General features: G+C 35.1%; 1 protein-coding gene across 1 annotated transcript in view; it reads right to left on the bottom strand.

The window, feature by feature from the left end:
- Positions 1-491: 491 nt before the first annotated feature.
- Positions 492-20,197, bottom strand: part of MSH4 (mutS homolog 4) — a 73,010-nt gene continuing 53,304 nt past the window's right edge. Inside the window, exons 15-20 of the mRNA XM_054566821.1 lie at positions 19,818-20,018; positions 16,599-16,717; positions 15,144-15,272; positions 8,192-8,366; positions 6,748-6,836; positions 492-665 (exon numbers count right to left, since the gene is read on the bottom strand). Of these exons, the coding sequence (XP_054422796.1) occupies positions 492-665; positions 6,748-6,836; positions 8,192-8,366; positions 15,144-15,272; positions 16,599-16,717; positions 19,818-20,018 (887 nt within the window). The remainder of the gene's footprint in view (positions 666-6,747; positions 6,837-8,191; positions 8,367-15,143; positions 15,273-16,598; positions 16,718-19,817; positions 20,019-20,197) is intronic.

The following is a 20,197-nucleotide window of genomic DNA, read 5'->3' as shown; positions in this document are numbered from 1 at the left end:
GAACTATACTGAATGTCCAAAAAAAGAAAAGAAAACTTTAAAATTCTAACTAACTTTAGAAGCATGCAGTGTTAGAATTTGGGATACTAAGTAAAAAATTACTGAGATATGGTATTATTGCTTCAGAATAGAATGTAAAAAACTCATGTACATTTCCAGACATGAAAAGGAAGTTTTTTTAAAATAAGGTATTTACTATAACTTAAAACTCTAACGTCATAAGTATAAGTTTAAAGCAGAAACATAAATTTTCATAAATGAAAAAAAGTATCATGTCATACTGATTTCTTTCTAAAAATCAGTTCTTTGAATATTTCTCATTGTTAAGTAATAATAACAAACATTTTCTTATACAGAATACTTAGGGGATGATAATTCTGAGATTAATATAAACTAATTGCTGACTAAAATATAAAATAAATTCTAGAATTCTTATATTGAGATATTATTTCATTTGTATAATATGTGAATGATTATTCTTCAGTCTTTCCTTAAACTTGCTCAGCCTTGGCAAAATCTGCTTCGTACTTCTTTTTGAGATTACTTAAATACATTCGTAAACTGTCTGGATCCAATCGAGAGTTTCGAGCAGTCTGAACTAGCCTCGTAGCTAGACGGTATACAGCTCTCTGTCTTTCCATCTCTGGGGTACTCCATTGGTTTTGCTGTTATTGAAAAAATATAAATAAAATTAAAATATGACTACTATGATTCTTATATTAAACTTTTGGTAATTCTCTATATCATTTAATAGAAATATAGAACTTTAGGGTTAACTAATCCCTTCAGACAAGTCAATTCTATTCAGTTAGCAAGGAATATACTAGAAGAGGTAAAGAAATATTACTTTGGAGAATAAAAGCTCTCATGAGTATTTACAACTTTATGACAGATCTTTATATCCTTGAAAACCACTTTTCAATGAAAAACAAAATCTGCCAGATAGGTCAAATATCTCAACCCCAAACCACAAAGTAACAGAAAATCCAATAGTGTTATGTTCTACAAACACTTCTTCATTAAAAGCTATGGGAAACAGCACTGCTCATTGCTATGCAGTATTCACATTTTAATTGTTACCCAAAAGTACCACTCTGCTTTCTCCTATTTTAATTCCCCAACAGATAAACTGGTGGAAAGAATGAGTCATCAATAAACTGCTTGTCCCTGAAAAAAACTCTTACATAGAAACTGCTAGAGCCTAAGAAAAAATACTACCTGAGAGGTAAATTACAATGTAAAAATAAGCAACATAATTAGCTACTTAAAATTATGCCTTAATTCTTAACAAACTACTTAAGGATACCTAAGAAATAATGTTTAAAATGGAATTTTCTAATGCATTGGAAGACCCTAATATTTGGTCCTTGAGTAGTACTTCAGGGTTGGAAGTACAGCTAGAAAATTCTTCATTCACTTCTCTACCTGAGCTAGATAGAGGAATGGGCATTTTCAATGTTAACAGTTTATGTAAAGTCTTAGTGAGCTTCCCTTGACTTAAAGGAAATAAAATCCCTCAACTCTGTCTCAATAACAAGCAATTTCAGATATTTTTCTACTTGCACTATAGGAAAAATAAATATGATTTCATGAGTAGAATAAGTATGTATTTACACATCTATTTAATACATTGATCAACTATCAGTTTATTATTTAAGTAATAAATATTTATTGAATATTATCATCTATATTCTGGGCACCGTATCTTGTGTGTAACATAGGAGATACAAAAATATCTACCTGACAGGATAATGGAACTCAAGATCAGTCTTACAACGTAAAGACATGTTTATAAGCAACTGATCTATGATAAGTCCCATGAAAATACAAAATACACAAAGGAAGAAGAGCTCACTTGCAGCTCAGATCAAGAAAATCTTAAACATAATGGTGTATTTGGAATGAATCTTGTTAGAGGAGCCCAGAAGGTAGGGCATTCTGGATGAAGGAAACATCTAGAACAGACCCATTAAAATGCATGGTATACTTACATAATCTTATTAGCCAATATCACCCCAATAATTTAAAATATTTAAAAATAAGCCCTGGCTGGTGTGGCTCAGTGGATTGAGTATTGGCCTGTGAACTGAAATGTTGCCGGTTTGATTCCCAGTCACAGGGTATATGCCTGGGTTGCAGGCCAGGTCCCTAGTTGGGGACGTGTGAGAGACAATGAATTGACACCCTTTCTTTCTCCTTCCTTTTCCCTCTCTCTGAAAATAAATAAATCTAAAAATTTCAAAGTAAGAAGGAAAGAGAGAAGCAATCAGGTTAAAACAATGAAATGACAAGTAATTCAGAGTGTCAGAAATGTTGGTTATATAATTAAGTAATGTTATTTAAAGTTGGAGTAGTAAACGTAAGAAAATTATAAAATAGTAGTTAACAAACTAAAAATCATCTGAAAGAAAAAAAGTGAAAAACCAAATACATGGACACAAACAATAGAAGGTAGTTACCAGAGGAATAGGGGTGAGGGTAAGAATGAAGAAAGTAAAAAGAGTCAAATATATGGTGATGGAGGGAAACCCAGATAACAGAGAGGTCAGGCCAAATTGCCAAGAAAAGGCACGGGGCAGGAAGAAAACCCCAAGGCAAAATTGAAGGTGGGAAGCAGCCTGCCTCCCTGTGAAGGGAGGGGCTGCTGGAGAAGGGAGCTTGTACAGCGTACGCAGGACTGGATACTCTGCCCTCTTGCTGAACATGAGACAGGAAGAGGGGCAAAGGCAAACATGGCCAGCACTGGTCCTCAATGATTGGAAAGCTGGGCACTCCTACTGGTTTTCGGAGCACATGGGATTCTGGGAGAGAACTTTCTTGCACTCCCCTGGGCAGGGGGTGTGTCAGCAGGTCTCCAGCAGGCCTGCCAACAGTGGCGATGGGAGCGCTGTGAGCAGAGGCCTGGGGGCACAGACTCTGCAAGATGCCTGAAGCTGGACAGCCACTGGAGACTAGCTCAGCCACCCATGTTTATGATACTTTGAGTAGGAAAAGAGGTTCCTGGTCTAACCTTGAACTGAGCTGGCAGAGGGTGACAAGGTGATTTTTCTTTGGGTGTCTTAGAGGAAACAGGCTTTGAGGCAGAAACTTGCCTTCATTTCCAAAGACCTTGGTGATAATAGCACGATGAACAGATTTTTGTTCTTGTGTTCTTGAACCTATGTAGTAGCTGTAATGACAGATATTTAAATAGCTATTTTTCATGTCATACTTTTTCTTTCCTTTTATTTTTGTTACCCAGGTATTTTAGGCAGACACTTACCATTACTTCAAATTATATGATTGTTAAATAAAAGATTCCTTTCTTTTCCACTGAGCTCTGTTCTGGAGATTTGCTTGATAGAAAGCAAATGATAGGACCACCCTTACTGGTTGGGTTCAGTAACAACTACACTTTGGGTGGAGAGCATACAATGCAATATATAGATGATGCATTATAGAATGGCACATTTGAAACATATGCAGTATTATTAAGCAATATCACCCCAATAAATTAAAGAAGAATCATCTGAAAACTGGTTAAAAATGTACATTCCTGAGCAACAAGAAACTACTGAATATCTAGAATGGTACCCAGTATTCTGGGTGATTTTAATGTAGGTAATCCTAGGGCTGAATTTTGAGATATTGTCACAGCAGACTTTTAACACTAGGTTTAGAAATAGCTGAAAGTTTTTGAGGAGGGAAACAATATGGTAAGAGCTATACATTAGGAGACAATTCAGTAAGAATATTATAGAATGGGCTGGAAAAGACAGAACTCACTACCTAGTCCTAATGAGAGGTGATTAAGAAGCAGGATTCATAGATGACTCTGATGGATCAATGGAATATTAGAAAATGAAGAAATCAGATTTTACAGAAGATAATAAATATAATTTTGGACCTATTAAAGAATACAAACATAAATTAAGGTTTCAAGAAATATGGAGAAAATATAGGATGGGGCCAAAGTAGATTTATAGTTGTATGAGAGAAAACATGCAAGTTGATTATTAAAATTGCTTTATTAACTCAAAATTATGTCACAATGGCACAGTAAACTACTTTTGCCCCATCCTAATATAAATTCAAAATTCAATAGGAAATAAAAATGGAAGCTGAGGAAAAATGAGATCACAAAATATATAGACTTTTAAATAAACAGGGCAAAATCTCCGAAATACTTTTATTTAATAAGTGGAATGATAAAAAGCCCCGATGAAGAAAGGAAAGAAGTAATCTAAGACGAGGGAGGATGAGAACATCTGGGGAAAACAGTTCCACAGTAGCCAAAAACAGGGAAGAATTACGAAAAGGGAAGAATGGTAATGTCAAATGCCACAGAAAGACCAGGAAAAAGAAGTGAAAAAAAAGCCATAAATTTTTATTATCACCTCATACTTAAGATGAAACTTTCAGTAGAGTGATGACAAGAAGATCCAGCTTACAACTGAGAAATGGAAGAAACCACTCTTAAGAAATTGGCAGTAAAATGAGAAGAAATATAGTTTGAGAAGGTAAAAAAAACCCCCAAAAAACAAAAACCCAGCTTAGAAGAAAACCTAAGCATAGTCATAGAAAAAGAAAAGCCATTCTAAAAAAATAGTAAGGATCCAACTCCTGTTGGAGGTATCATTTGCAAATATATTTTCCCATATGGTGGGTTCCCTTTTCATTTTGCTGATGTTTTCTTTAGCCATGCAGAAGCTTTTTATTTTGATGAGGCCTCATTTGTTTATCCTTTCCTTTATGCTAAGTGAAAAAAGCCAGGCGGTAAAAGACAAATACCATAAGATCTCACCTATAAGTGGAACCTAATCAACAAAACACACAAGCAAGCAAAATATAACCAGAGACATTGAAATAAAGAACAAACTGACAGTAACCAGAGGGGAGGGGGTAGAGGGTTGTCAAGGAACACGTATAAAGGACACAAGGACAAAGCCAAAGTGGGTAGGATTGAGGGTGGGAGGCAGTGATGGGTGGGGCGGGGCGGGGAGTGATGGGGGATAATGGAGACAAGTGTACTTGAACAACAATAAAAAAAATATACTAAGGATCCAAAGAAGTGAAAGGAAACTGATGATGTAACATTTTAATGGAGTTGGAAAGAAGGTAGAAAAGTTAAATAGGTTAAAAGATAATCTCTTCTTCCAAGATAAGAGGGAAGATAAATGGATGAAAAAAAGAAAATTCCAAAATAGAATTCTGAAGGGGAAAAGATTCAAGAACTCATCAAGATGATTTCAAATCTTTCAAAAAATATAGGAGGTGAATCTCTGTAGAGAGTGAGGTCATAGAGAGTTTAGGAACAATAGAAATGTTTCGAAAGAATTACTGTAAAGAAATCATACTGTTCAAGAAAATGGCAGGAGAAAACTAGTAAAATATTAAACTAAAGGTAAAATATGTGAATTTGTAATGGAAAAATTTAGCCTGTCTTTTTTTTTTTTAAATGGAGAACATAAGTTTCTTTTTGTTCACCTTCAACGACAACTTTGGGTACAAAACTATTTCCAGGTATGTATACTTTATTTGTGTGATTACATGATAACAGTTTTTCTGAGGAAAACAAAAATACCACCTCATTAAATATGCACATTAATAATAAGATTTATTATAATTCCAAAGGTTAAAATGTCCACCTTAGAATATAGTTTATCAAATAAAATTAGCCTGTCTCAAGTATATTTTGAGCATCATTGGAAAAGCCAAAGCCTGCAAGACTACTGAAAAAGTTGCCCAAAATTGAGAGGCTTTCAGAAGGAGAACACTGCCAAAATTACTGACAAAGGGATTCAAATGCAGTTAATTGGGAAAGTAAACTCAAAACAATAGTCCAGGAGTTCAAAAGATTGAAAGAAAGCATTAAAAATTGAAGGCAGGTTAAGAGTGTGAAAGACATAGGAAACTATTACTACTGAAGAACATTACATACAGTACCTAGCTCAGTTTACTGAACACTAGATTCTCAAAACAATATAAAACAATCTTGATACAAAATTTTTTGTTTCCAAATTTTAAGCCAACAGATGTGAGTTCAATTTTGGGGCTACTGAAGTCCCTTAACCTCTATGAACCTCATTTGTAAAAATGTGAGTAAACTAATACTTTTATTTTTTTTAATCTTTTATTAGACAAATCTGCTTCATGAAGAGTGATGAGGTTTATATATGCTAACAAATAAAACAGCTTTGAAAACTAAAATAATGTTAAAATGTGCACAGTGATTTTTACTTTTAATGCTTACTTTATATACATTTATTTTCTCATCAGAAAGTTAGTGTAGCAGTAATTACTGTAGGAACTGAGCTGTAACTTTTGTCTCCTATTAGTTGATTTACTGGAAAACATTATAATCAACTAAACCAAAGAAGTTTTAAGAAGAGGATTTTCTTTATTTGGAATTAGGATTTTTTTAAAAAAGATTTATCTATTTATTTTTAGAGAGGGGAAGGGAAGGAGAAAATAGGAAAAGAAACATCAATGTGTGGTTGCAGCTTGCACGCCCCCTACTGGGGACCTGGCTCACAACCCAGGCACGTGCCCTAGACTGGGAATTGAACTGGTGACCCTTTGGTTTACTGGCCAGCACTCATTCCACTGATCCACACCAGCCAGGGCAGAATTAGGTTTTTTATTTTAAATATTTTAACTATTAATATGAATTATTACATATTTAAATACAAGGCCATTACAAACATGTACACTGCTAGTATTTTCTTGAATTTGAAACACAATTCTTATTGCTAAAAATTTTCTTACCAAAATTTGTCTAGTAATTTGACTTGTGATCTCTTTGGCATCCAAGACAATTGATGGTGGGAGTGATGATACCTCTGCAGCTTTTAATCCTAAAATTATAAACAATGGGGCTTCAATATTTTCGCTGGTATCAGCGTTTCTTTTAACTAGTATTAATATTTTCCTTCCAGATTTAAACTTTCCTTCTCAGATATTTCTAAACTATTTGACAATTCTCAAAATTAAGTTTTCCAAAGTTCAACTTACCAATTATTAGATTTAAATATGTGTCCAAGACATATTAGGCAAATTAGATCAATGACCTATCAAGATACCTCTGAGATACAAGAAAATATGTTAGGGAGAGGAAAAGAGGTAATTAGAAAACTGAGTAATAGTGATAATATTGGAATTGCAACTACAAATGCAGTTGGTTAACAGAAGATAAACGCATATATAGGTTTTGCGAGGGAGGAGAATGTGTAGCCACAGAGATGACCCTCTAGCTGAATGTTCCTCTCTCTAGCAGATCAATGAGGGATGAATTTCTCAGAAGATATACTGGTAGGTTATTACTCTTCATGAAAACTCAAAATACCAACTAGCAGTCTTCATGTTCTCAGAGTTTAATTTTATTATATTGTATGAATGCCATATACACTTACTACTGTTTGCTAATAATTTATTGTATTTATTGCTTTAGAGGCAATAGAAGCACACTAACATTTACTTAGAAGTTGGTAATTGCTAGGCACTACACTGGGTAGTTCATATTTGACTATTCACTTAATCTTCACAAGCTCACATATATAGAAAATTATCCCCATTTAATAGATGAAATTGAAGGTTAAAAAGATTAACCATCTGATACAAATTAAGCTATCCATTTGATTTCCTATTTCAAAGGGAAAAAATTTTTTTTTCCTTCTCCCAAGTGTCATGTTTACAGCTAAAATAATTTTTGGAACTATACATATATAAATCAATTGAAAATTCTCTGAATCCATGAGATTTCATACATGTCAAATAATAATAATATATATAATATGTAACCAAGTTTATAAATATCATATGCTTTGGTAATATACCTCATTTTAAGACTTTAGATTTAATTATCAAGTTCCCAGCCTCTGAAGAACACAAAGAAGCCAAGTAATACATAACTCTCAATTCTTATAGAACTTACAAATATAGACTAAATTACATTTTTCTAAGGATAGATACCAGTACTTCTGGGGCCTTTATATGTTGCAATTCTACAAAGTTACTGGTTAATATAAGTTTTAAAATAAGCTTAATATATATCAAACATAAGTTTGACATAGAAAACACAGTCTTAGAGCATTTAAGCACTTGAAGCAATGAGAAAGTACTTAGATTGAAAGCCAAGTGAAGGGGGGAAGAAAGTTTCTCTTATGAGATATGTAGACTTTCAGTGTATAGATATCATTTCTACATGTAATACCGTAATTTTTTTCTTCTGTGAATCCCTTACAAAGTCTGTAGGTATATAAGATTGCTTCTTTATTTCTTGAAGTGTTCTTCACATGTTGAACTTCAAAATGCATGTTTTCTACATTAGGATACAGGACATCTAGGTGGCATAGCTCCAAGAAGTGTGTAGCAAACAGTGTAAATGCCTAGAATATATAATAATTAATATCAATACTTTTTAAGTGAATGAGAGAATTCTATTTTAATTACTTAAACATAAAATTTAGTTCAGTTTTCCAAGTAGGTTAACAGAAGTGTAGGAATGAAACTAATAACTTTAAGGATAACATGGTAGATTCACTTTAAGATGTTTCGAAAATTCATATTCAGTGAAGGACAGCACATAAGAGGGTTTCTGAAGAACCTTGCTGCAGTCCTGCAAGATACTGCCACCTAGCTGGCACTGTAACTGAGTCTTCAAAAGTCCATTTCACTGTTCTGTCAAGGCAGCTGTTGGGGAACACAATAAGACCAGTGAATTCCATGAGCACAGGCCCAATTCTGCACTTCACTTGCTAGGAAATGAGTTCTTGATCAAAAGCAATTCTGTGTGGGATATGACAACAGTGAATAAAGCTTTCTCTTAAGTTCAGGGATGGTAGTTTTGGCAGAAGCAATAAATGCAAAGAAGGGAAATCTGTATCCAGGTTCAGTACTTAGCCCAATAAGAACAAATTGCTGCCCCTATTTGATGAAAATAGTTCAATGCAATCAACCTGCCATCTGGCAGCTGGCTGGTCACCTTGGGAGATGATGCCATATCGAAGGCTCAGTACTGGTTTCTGTTGCTGGCAGATTGAGCACTCAGTAGTGGCTGTAGGCAGACTGGCCATAGTGAGGGGAAATCTATGTTGCTGAGTCCATGCCTAGCCTCTCTCCATGCCATTGCGGCCACTGTGTTCATGAGTCCATTGGGTGATAGCAGGAGTGGCTGGGGAGAGAGGCGGACTGGTATCCACAGAATAGATCATCCTATGCACTAGATTATTAATATCCTCCTTTGCTGAGGCCACAGTTTGGTTGAGTATTCTCATGGAACACAAATATCTTCACATTTTTTCCCTTTAAGACAAATTTATACACACACCTCTTCCCCAAATTTTCTTGTCACCAATTTTCTAAGCATGTTCCTTCCAAGTCCCAGCCACAGCATATGAACTGGTGTATAATCACGTATCTGGCCATTTCATGTTCTGTGCAAAATGAACAAGTTAGGTACTCTGCCTGAAGTCCTGCCCACTCGGACAATTTTCCTTCACTACTGTCATTCAGGAATGTCCCAGTAAGGGGATGCACTTCTGCAGCTGTCCACTTTCTGGTGGCACTTGAATATCGTGCAAAACCATCTGTAAACCAGGAAAATCTTCTCTTCCTCTGTCAAGGGATCCTACAGGATCTTCCCATGAGGTCACAAGTATAGGCTGAGAAGGAGTGCAGTGTACAGGCATGGGGACCATGAACATTTAGGCAATTTCTTCATGTAACTTGCTCATACCTTCATTGCTGGCTCAGGCTTGATCACCTATATACCACGTCCATTTGATAACAGAGTGGTGCTGTGTATACCCAACTTAATGGCTGGTTGGTCATATAACACCCAGTTCACAATGGGCAGCTCAGGTTTCATGATAACTTGGTAGCCCATGGCTAATTGTTCAGTCTCTACTAAGGCACAATAGAAGGCCAAGTGTTATTTTTCAAAAGGACAGTAGTTATCAGCAAAGGATGGTAGGGCTTGCTCCAAAATCCTAATGCTCTGTGCTATAATTCACCTACAGGGCCCTGCCAAACAGATCTCCATCTGCCACTGACACTTCAAGCACTACTGAGTCAGCTTGGCCATGTAGCCTAAGTAGCAGAACAGCTTGCATGGCTGAACATGCTATTGAGCCTTCTCTTGTTCTGGGCCCCACTCAAAACTAACGGTTTTCAGATCACTTGGTGAAGGGGCCAGAGTAACACATCTAAATGGGGATTACTTTGCCTCTAAAACCCAAAGGCCAGCTACATATGTTGCCTCTTTTTCAGTTGTAGGGGCTAAATGCGCTAAATGTAACAAATTGTCCTACACCTGGGGACCCCTAGAAATTCCATTGAGTTATAAGGGCCCTCCCTGTACTTTTGTCAGATATATTTCCCCCATCTGACACAGATGTCTTACCAATAAATGTAGAGTAGTTGCTACTTCTTGCTTACTGAACCCACTCACTCACTGTAATATTATCAATATAATGGACCAGTGTAGTATCTTAGGGCAGGTTAAGTGATCAAGATCTTTGCAAACTAAATTATGACACAGGGTTAGAGAACTGATACACCCCTGATGTTGGAAGTGTGCTGTTGACATTGCCAGCTGAAAGCAAACTGCTTCTGGTGGTCTTGATTCACAGGTAGAGAGAAAAAGGCACTAGCTAGATCAATTAGCTGCATACCAGGTGCCAGGGGATGTGTTAGTTTTCTCAAGCAATGAAACTTCATCTGATACAGCAGCTGTGATTACTGTCACCACCTGGTTAAGGTTATGATAATCCAATGTCACTCTCCAAGATCCATCTGTCTTCTGCACAGATCAAATACGTGAGTGTAATGGAGATGTGGTGGGAATAACCACCTCTGCATTCATGTTCAAGTCCTTGATGGTGGCACTAATCTCTGCAACCCCTCCAGGAATGCAGTATTGCTTCTGGTTTATTATTTTCCTGGGTAGAAGCAGTTCTAGTAGCTTTCATTTGGTCTTTCCTACCATAATAGTCTCTACTGCACAAGTCAGGGAACCAATGCGGGAATTCTACCAGCCATTGAATACATCTATCCCAATTATGCATTCTGGAACTGAAGGAACAACCACAGGATGGGCTGAGGACCCACTGGGCCAACTGTGAGATAGACCTGAGCTAAAACTCCATTTATCACCTGACTTCCATAAGCCCCTACTCTGACTGGTAGACCCCAGTGATGTCTTGGAAGTCAGTTTAGAGACAGTGCCGAGCAGTCCTCAAAATGTGTGATTTCCTTTTCCCCAATATGCAGTTGCCCTGGTAAAAGGGCATAGGTCCCTTTAGAAAAGGCTGGGAGAACAATTAAGAGAATCAATTTTTGGCAGTGCACCAGAGTCCTTCCTCAAGGGGATGTAGTCTCCCTTTATTTAAGAGGTTCTAGGAGGGAAAAAAAAAAAAAAAAAAAAAACAAAAAAAGGGAAGAAAAAAAAAAAAATAAAACATAAATTAAAACCAACAAAAAAAACCAAAAAAAAAAAAAAAAAAAAAAAAAAAAAAAAAAGAAAAAAAAAAAGGGGGGGGGGGGGGAGGGGGGGGGAAAGGAAGGGGAAGAAAAGGAAAAAAAAAAAGGAAAGAAGGAAAAAAAAAAAAAAAGGGGGGGGGGGGGGGGGGGGGGGGGGGGGGGGTTCTGGGCTATAAATCGGCTCAAGTTTAGAAATTGGTTAAGAAGTTGGGATTCTCTGCTTTTATGATTCAGGATAGACTTTTGTTCTCTTGACCTAAAACTTTTATGCTTATACAGATCGAGGAATAATTTAATAAGCTTCCTATCTATTTCATATCTAGAGACACCATAATCAACTAGCCAATACCACAGGTCTCACCAAGATGAGACTATTCTGATTGCTGCTTTGACTCTGCTGTCTGTTTTGGTAACCACTCCCACCTTGCCTTTGATGGTTGAGTGCCACCAGTTGGCCCCTGTTACCCTGAGGTCCAATTACTCCCTTGTATTTAGGTTTCCCAATTCAGTGATGCCACCTTCCAATGCAAGGTCTGGCCTACAGAGAAAAGCAATCACAGAGCACTTCAAGGATGCTAGGGCTCTCCTCACAAATTCATTTCTCACACTCATAGTGAAAAGTATGTCTTTTGGACCTGTCCAGGGTGGGTGAGTAGGTCTTAAATGGTAAATCCAAAATAACAGTCCAATCTCTTTCGAATCCTTTCCTCTGTGAATGAAAAAAAGGGGTTCCATGGAAAGTAACTTCACAGGGCATCTGATGATAAATTCCTAACTGGGCAGGTTATAGTGAATAGTCATGTCCCTGGCCTGTAACTTCTTTAGCGAAAAGTTTTAAGCCATCCCTGTCCTTTGTTCTTGTAGGTTACCATACCTTTGAAATAGGACATGTGATTACCCTAGAAGGGGATATTAACCCTGAGGAAACCACATAATTTTAAGTGTCCTGTAATCCAATGCCCACTTTGTTTTTCTGACCCCCATGTAATCTTCCTTATGTTTCTCCCATAATTTCAAATGCATAGAGGAAACTGCAAAACTGTTACTCCCTGGAGCATTTGAGATCATGCTCTCTGGTACTTGTCAGTTTGGTTCAGATAAACTCTAATAAAAATTCTCTACAGGTTTAGACGTTTCTTACGTTGAGATCTCTACATTAAGGCAAGGTAGATCCAACATTTCCAACTTACTGTGGACTACCTTATGGTTCATATTTCAACCAATCAACCAAATATCCCAACCTGCAACATTAAATGCAAAATCTCCTCCTAGCAAGTCCATATCAATAAATTCAGTCAAATCCAACTTTATGTTCCTGATATTTGGGATAATTATATCCATATCCAGTTCCTTAATATCCTGTTCCCTAAATTTCTATCTGTATAAATTAGATACAGATAATTCTTTTGCAGTATAGTGTACCTCCTCATGGGCCATACTTTGTACCCCATCTTTAGGGACTTCCGAGGGCCCCCATCTAGTTATGGTCTAAAAGCAAAGAAGGTTGCTGAGGATGGACACAAAGAAAAATCAGCATTGTCTTACATGGCAATTGCCTCAGGAGAGGCCATTAGTTTCTTCAGGCAATGTAGAGTTAATCCACTCAGACAGGAGGCCTCTTCCACTTATCTGGTAAACTTATCAAGTAGACTTATCAGAATTTTGAGGCTCAGTGTTCCCAGCTTCTTCAGGGTCTTCCCACATTCTTTCTGGATCCCATTTCTTCCTAATCAATACTCTCAATTTAATAAGAGAATTGCAATCATATGGCTAAGAGTTCAACTTGCACTGCAATTCAGCCAGTCACAGGAAGAGATCTAGGTCTAATTTTCAAGAACCTCAGTCTTGTGGCTACAGAAGGTAAGCCTCTCCTTCAGGGCACATGTAGAAGCTGTCAGGTCATTTATATAGAGATTTATGCAGGTGTTTGAATCCCTGAGCTCCTTATTTTCTTTCTCCATTTTGTCCAGTAACATTAGCACCAACCAGCCAATCTCATTATATTTGTTGGTCTGCCAAAAATATTTTAAAGTATCATATATACAGTGACGTATCTCCTTGCTTCTTTGCAGGTAGTTAATTAAGAATATCCAATGGTGATATTTTGCATATTTCTATTGCCAGGCCACACTATGGACTACCAGTGCTTTCTTTACTGCTGGAAATAGTCATTAATATCTTATTTAATCATATTAGAGAGTCAATTCCAGAAACACCAGAATCAATTCAGAAAGCTCGTCCTTAAAATTCTCTTCCTTTAGGGCCATTCTTAATACCAAAATTTATATTTTTAAAGTTTCCCATAAGAAACAGAACTAATAGAGGTGTGTGTGTGTGTGTGTGTGTGTGTGTGTGTGTGTGTGAAAGGAAGAGAGAGAGAGAGAGAGAGAGAGATTGATTTATTTATTTTAAGGAATTGGCTCATGTGATTATGAAGACTGACATGTCCCCAGATCTGCAGTGAGCAAGCTGGAGACTTAGGAGAGCTGATGGTGTAGTTCCAGTCCAAATGCTGACAGGCTCAAGAATCAGAAAGAATTAATATTCCAGTTTGAGTCCAAAGGCAGGAAGAACCAATACCCCAGAGTGAAGGCAGTCAGACAGGTAGAGTTAACTTCTTACTCCCCAGCCTTTTTGTTCCACTCAGGACTTCAGGCGGGCCCCACCCAGTCGAATGGGGCCTGCCCACATTAGAGAGGGCAATCTGCTTTACTGATTCTACCAATCCAAATAATAGCCTCATCCAGAAACACCCTCACAGTTACACCCAAAACATTGTTTGACCAAATGTCTCTGGGACACTCTGTAGCCCTGTAAATTAACATAAAATTAACCATCAGAGATACGAATTAGCTTTTAATCCTAACAAGTAACACGCACACACACACACACACACACACACACACACACACACACATCTTTCTCATATGAGAAATTCTGATTAAATGACATAGATTTAGAATTACAAAGACTAATTTTACCCAATAATGTTATTTTTGACTCATCACACAACTTTAAGTATAAAATAATATTATTTTCATTCTATATAATAAATCATGGACTCTTATTTAAGGTATTAAGGTACAGTAAATCATTATGGACTCAGGAATATTTTAAGGTACTTTATATATGAAAAATATTTTTATTTAAGTTTTTTCATATCTGTATATATTTTGAGTGATAATCTAAAAAGTAATTTTACAGATTAGCTTAATAATAGAGCAAAAATCATAATTTGTTTTATACAATTCATTAACTTAAAAACATTTTCTTTAAAGGAATGAACTCTCAGGTAAAATATTAATATTTTCCATAAAGTGACCTCACTTTTATTTCATGCTATGACATCGTAGTCAATGTTATTACACATAGCGATAATTATTGAAACGCTTTCATGGTTTGCTATTTATTGTGATAAAAATTAAGGCCAAGTTGACTATTTTAACATTATTTGTACTTCTTGATTTCCTCCTTTCCTTGTCTCCATCATGACTATCATACCAATCAGTCCTACTTCCATCAGAAATAAAGTAACACAAATATAAATGCTACAGTAATTTTTATTACCTAAAATTATTTAAAGAGCTATTTATATGTGCCTGCAAAACCCAATCATGATAAATATATAAAAGACACATCAAAAAAGGACTCAAAATTAATATACTTAAAATAGAGAAGAATACCTTTAAGCTCAGCAGATATTCACAAACAGCATAACAAATGCCAATACCTTCTTCTGTATTAGTACCTCTGCCAAGTTCATCAATTAATATGAGTGATTTGTCATTAGCATTATGTACAATATATGCTATCTGAAAAATATAATTTCAACATTATTCATTATAACCAAACAGCTGCCACTGTCATAAAAAATGAAGAAAAATCCAGACTCTCTATTAGTTTATTTGAAATATATTTTTATAGAGAAATCCAGCAGAGCAGAAACTAACACACTGCTTTCTAAAAATCTCGTGACTAATAATTCCAAGAGAATAGCTGATGTATATACAGACATAAGCATATGTTTATTTATCTAAATATATTGATGTTTTAGAAACAGTGAAATAAACAAAGCAACAAATTAAATGTTTAAATAAAGCATAAAATTGGTCATTTTCTTCTCTACAATTGACTAATAAATTGTCATAAAATATTCAAAACTCTCTCTCAAACTTATTGTCACTTCTCTGTATCATTGTAAAGATGGAAAGAAAATTTTCAAAAAAAGCACCCAATCCATGTCCACAGATTCCTGGTTAAACAAATAAATTTAAATCCATGCCCAACAAAGACCAGGACTTTAATTAATAGACATGATCCTTCTCCACTTAAGATTATTATCCTTCTTCTCGGAAAAAAAGAAAAAGAATTCCACCTTTATTATGTAATGACACAAGAGTAACCTTCATGGCCATTTTACCTTGCTATGGGATTAAGCTTCATGAGAATTAGGACTATTTAAAAATAAATATAACTTAAGCACCCATGTTCTCCCACAGATATTCCATATATCCTATTAATAATATATGAATGTCACATACTATGGGGAAATGATAACTTTATTCTCCCTCTATCTACAGAAAATTAGCCAACTATATAGTGATCCAATAATTTCTACCTGTCAAGGATAGGCCAAGGGCTATACTGAATTCCTTTAGCCTTTCAAGCCTACTTGACAACTGCTCAGATCATAAATAGGTGATGGTACATACTTTGTTACAGGAAGTGAAAATTCTATAAAACCACAGAACATGTAATGATTTTTAAAAGCTTTCTCACACAGTGATCTTTTGTTTTAAAAATAAGTCTAACAAGAACAATAGATATTATGCAAAATGTTCCTGAACAGGTCCTCATTTTCTGAGACTTTCATACATCCCATACAAAAACATGAAAGTACATTTTTATCATTCAATGACATTACTTTTTCTTTAAAAACTGTATCTTTCAATAAAACAATCATTCCCATTTCCACATAATACAGAAATTAGGAAGCTGTCTTTGACTGCCCTCTGGCTCTTGAAGAGTAGTATAAGCACATCTGCATGTTTTGGTTTAAGAATAATTTCTTACATGATGATTGACCATTGGTGGCAGAATTTAATGTTTTTAACAGAAGAAAAGTTTGGTTTGGGTACCTCTTTCATTTCCTTCATAAATGTTGATGAATTTGTTTCTATATCATCATCAGTACTGATTCTTGTAAAAATCTGTTCAGCAATTCTAAAGGAAGAATATTCTGCTGGAACATATGATCCTATAAAACATAAGATAAAAGTACACTGAAATGCTTTTGTAAAATGTTAAGTACTAACATTTTGCATTTGCCACCACCTCAGATTATTTACTAGACTATCTAAGGATTCAGTGGTGAAAAGATCACTGAATATAGAGTTAGAAAATATGTCATGTATTGTATAACCTTGGACAACACTTAAATTCTCCCAGGCTTTTTCGTATATAAAATAGAATACTTGCCCTACCTATTGTAAAAAGTTATTTGAAAGTTCAAATAAAATAGTGTATACTCAAGTACATCAGAAAGGTTTGTTATAAATGTGATAAAAATTTTAAATAACAGAAGATAAAAAGTATAAAAATTTTATAAAAATGCTTATGATGCTAAAGTTGATAAAAATCATTATAGAAAAGTATTGTAGAAAATATCTGTTGATAGAAATATACACAATCAGAATGAAAGCAAATATTTAATTTCTTTTAAAGTTGAATTTTCATTCATGAGACTGCTTCTGCCTGAGAAGTCATCAGGCTAACTAAAATATTCTTCTGAAAACAAATCTATCTGATTAATATAATTACCTCTATATTATGGAAAGGCATATAAAAGGCATTCTGATATCATAAGAAGATAAAAATGTACAAATAGTTGAATGGGAAAGTATCAAGTATACAGAGCTCTATACAGACAAAATGGTGAAATAATGGGAGTAAATAAACAAAGCCAGATAATTCCAGAATTTAAAACAAAGGTAAAGATGAAGAATAGGATCTACGTCTAGTAATAAAAACTAGTAGGAAAAGGAAGCAAAAGTCAGGACAATACTAATACAAATAGGAATAATAATAACAATAGTAATCCTAATGCTTGCACCCCAGAGAGCAGGTTTATTAAATATAAGTTATAAGATTATCAGAAGAATTAAATGAAAAAATAAATGTGAAACTACCAAGTATAGAATACAGCATATATGATGTATGTTTATATTTTCCTCTCTCTTAAGTCCATCAAAAAGACTCTCAACTTTTTAAAAAAGATTTTATTTATTTACTTTTGGAGAGAGGGGAAGAGAGGGAGAGAAACATCAATGTGTGAGAGATAACTCGCATGTCCCCAGCTGGAGACCTGGCCCGTAACCCAGGTATGTGCCCTGACTGGGAACTGAACTGGCAAACCTTCTGGTTTGCAGGCTGGCGCTTTTCTACCTGAGCCATACCAGCCAGAGCAAGTGTCTCAACTTTTTTTTTTTTAATCTATATTATTAGAGAAGCCTCCTGGCTAGTATTTTGCTTCTGGTCTGGCTTTCATCTAATCATATATCAACCAGAGTGATCTATCTAAAAGTCAAATCCAATCACACCATCTTGCTTAAATTTCGAGGGCTCCCTACAGATTTCTAGATAAAGTTCAGTCTCCTCAGTTAAGTTCCTAAGGCCCTTCGTGACCTGACTCCTCATACCACTCTTTGCTCTATAAAGCAAAGGAACTACAAAGCCTCTGGACCACTTCTAGTTCCTTGGGGATACCATACTATTTTTTTTTTTTTTTTTTTTTTTTGCTTCTATGCTTAAGAACATGTTCTTACTTCTGCCTGAAAAGTCTCTTTTTCATACTCTTTCTGTAAGTCCATATCATTTTATATACATTTTGTTACATAATCTTTACTATTCTCAGAAGTGGGTAGTATTTTAATTTCATTTACAGATGGAAAATTAAGGAAGTTAAATAATTTGCCTAAGATCACACAGCTAGTAGCTTGACATACTTAGTTCCAAAGCCTATGTTCTAAATGTCCATGCATCACAGAATAATCTAGTCTGTTCTTATAATAGCCCTTCAAATATTTGAGAAAATTATTCTACTTCTCTTGTCACTAAATTATTCTGCAATGCATGGAAGAATTATGACTAATGAGTAGAAGTCATAGAAATTCAAATTTCAATTCGATATAATGAATGCTCTAACACAGTGCTGTCTAATAATTGGATGGCTTATTTTTTAAAGGACAGAGTCTCCCATAACCAAACAAATAAGATTGTCACAAATGAATATGTATTCTTATAAGAAAGAAGGTACCTAAGATAGTATTTTAATTCCAATAAAACTAAGAACTTGATAAACTATTTACCATTCACTCAATTTCAATAAAACTAAAAACTTGATAAACTATTTACCATTCACTCATTTATTCATCTCTGATTTTTCTTTCTCAGTAATAAGGGTAAATTTGCACTGTATCACCTATATTATGATTGTTGTGTTCTCCTTACAATCATTATATTAGACCAGAGCTTCTCAACCACAGCACTTGACTAACATCTTGGGCTAGATGAATCACTCTTGTGTTGAGGAGTGGGGAGAGGTAGGGAAGCTGTCCTGTGCACTGTAGGATGTTTAGCACCATCCCTGGACTCTATTGTTCCCTCACCAAAACCATTTTGTGACACCAAAAATGTCTCCAGATATTGCCAGATAACAGTGAGAAGGGGAAACCAAATCACCCCCAGTTGAGAATCACAGTATTAAGACCAATCATTTCTGATTTATATAGTCTCGTGGAAATCCAGTTTTCAGAGATAAGCAGCTGTGCCTGCATACCAAGAAATACGTAACAATGCTGAGCCAGTGACAGCCATTTATATGCGTATGTGTGCATGTATGCGTAATATATCAATTCCTGTGAACAAGTTATTGGTACTTCTTAAATAAAATAAGGGAAATGCTTACTTGACCAATGTTATAACTTTGGGAAAATCTTATATGGGTTATTAAAGACAGTAACTTATCCTACTTATTTAATGTTTTCTCACAACTAAGTTTACTTTTGATAATTATTCTGTTTAGCAATAATTGATACCACATTAATAGTTATAGTAAGAAAATCTCTACTTATGTTTAATTTCACGGATTTTTTAGTTTACTTGAATCCAAAACTGGATGGACCTTAATAACTACCAAATCTTAAAAATTATGGTCTACATACTACACACTACTAAATATACTTTTAGGTAAGAAAATCTACTCTAAACTGTTCTTGGGTTAATTAAGTACCTGGATCTAAAATATCAGGCAGAATTGGGAAGCAGAATTGGTAACTATAAAGCAAGACATAACTTACCAATCTGGGCCATAATCTGACAAAGTGCAATCTGTTTTAAGTATGTGGATTTCCCACTCATATTTGGTCCAGTTATAATAATAAAATTACTTCCTTCTGTAATATAGGTATTGTTGGCAACAGGTTTTTCCACAGATATTCTTTCAAGAACAGGATGCCATCCCTGTTTGATTGCTAATGTATCAGTAAACTCTGGCCGAACTAAAGAAAAAAATAGAGTGGTTTTGAAAGATTAGTATATATTTATATTGAAAGATTTAGTGGTATGTACATACTGTGACACCTTAGTGACTTTACTAGGGTCAATTCAGAACAACATTAAGGTATTATTTTATCCCAAATAATATATAAATATATAAATCCCTCTAAATTATACCTGA

This window comes from Pteronotus mesoamericanus, unplaced genomic scaffold (assembly GCF_021234165.1).
Source record: "Pteronotus mesoamericanus isolate MK-2021 breed Mesoamerican mustached bat unplaced genomic scaffold, CSHL_Meso_final contig_181, whole genome shotgun sequence".
NCBI lineage: Eukaryota > Metazoa > Chordata > Mammalia > Chiroptera > Mormoopidae > Pteronotus > Pteronotus mesoamericanus.
Note: the sequence above shows the minus strand (reverse complement) of the source record. Positions and strands in the feature narration are given on the sequence as shown.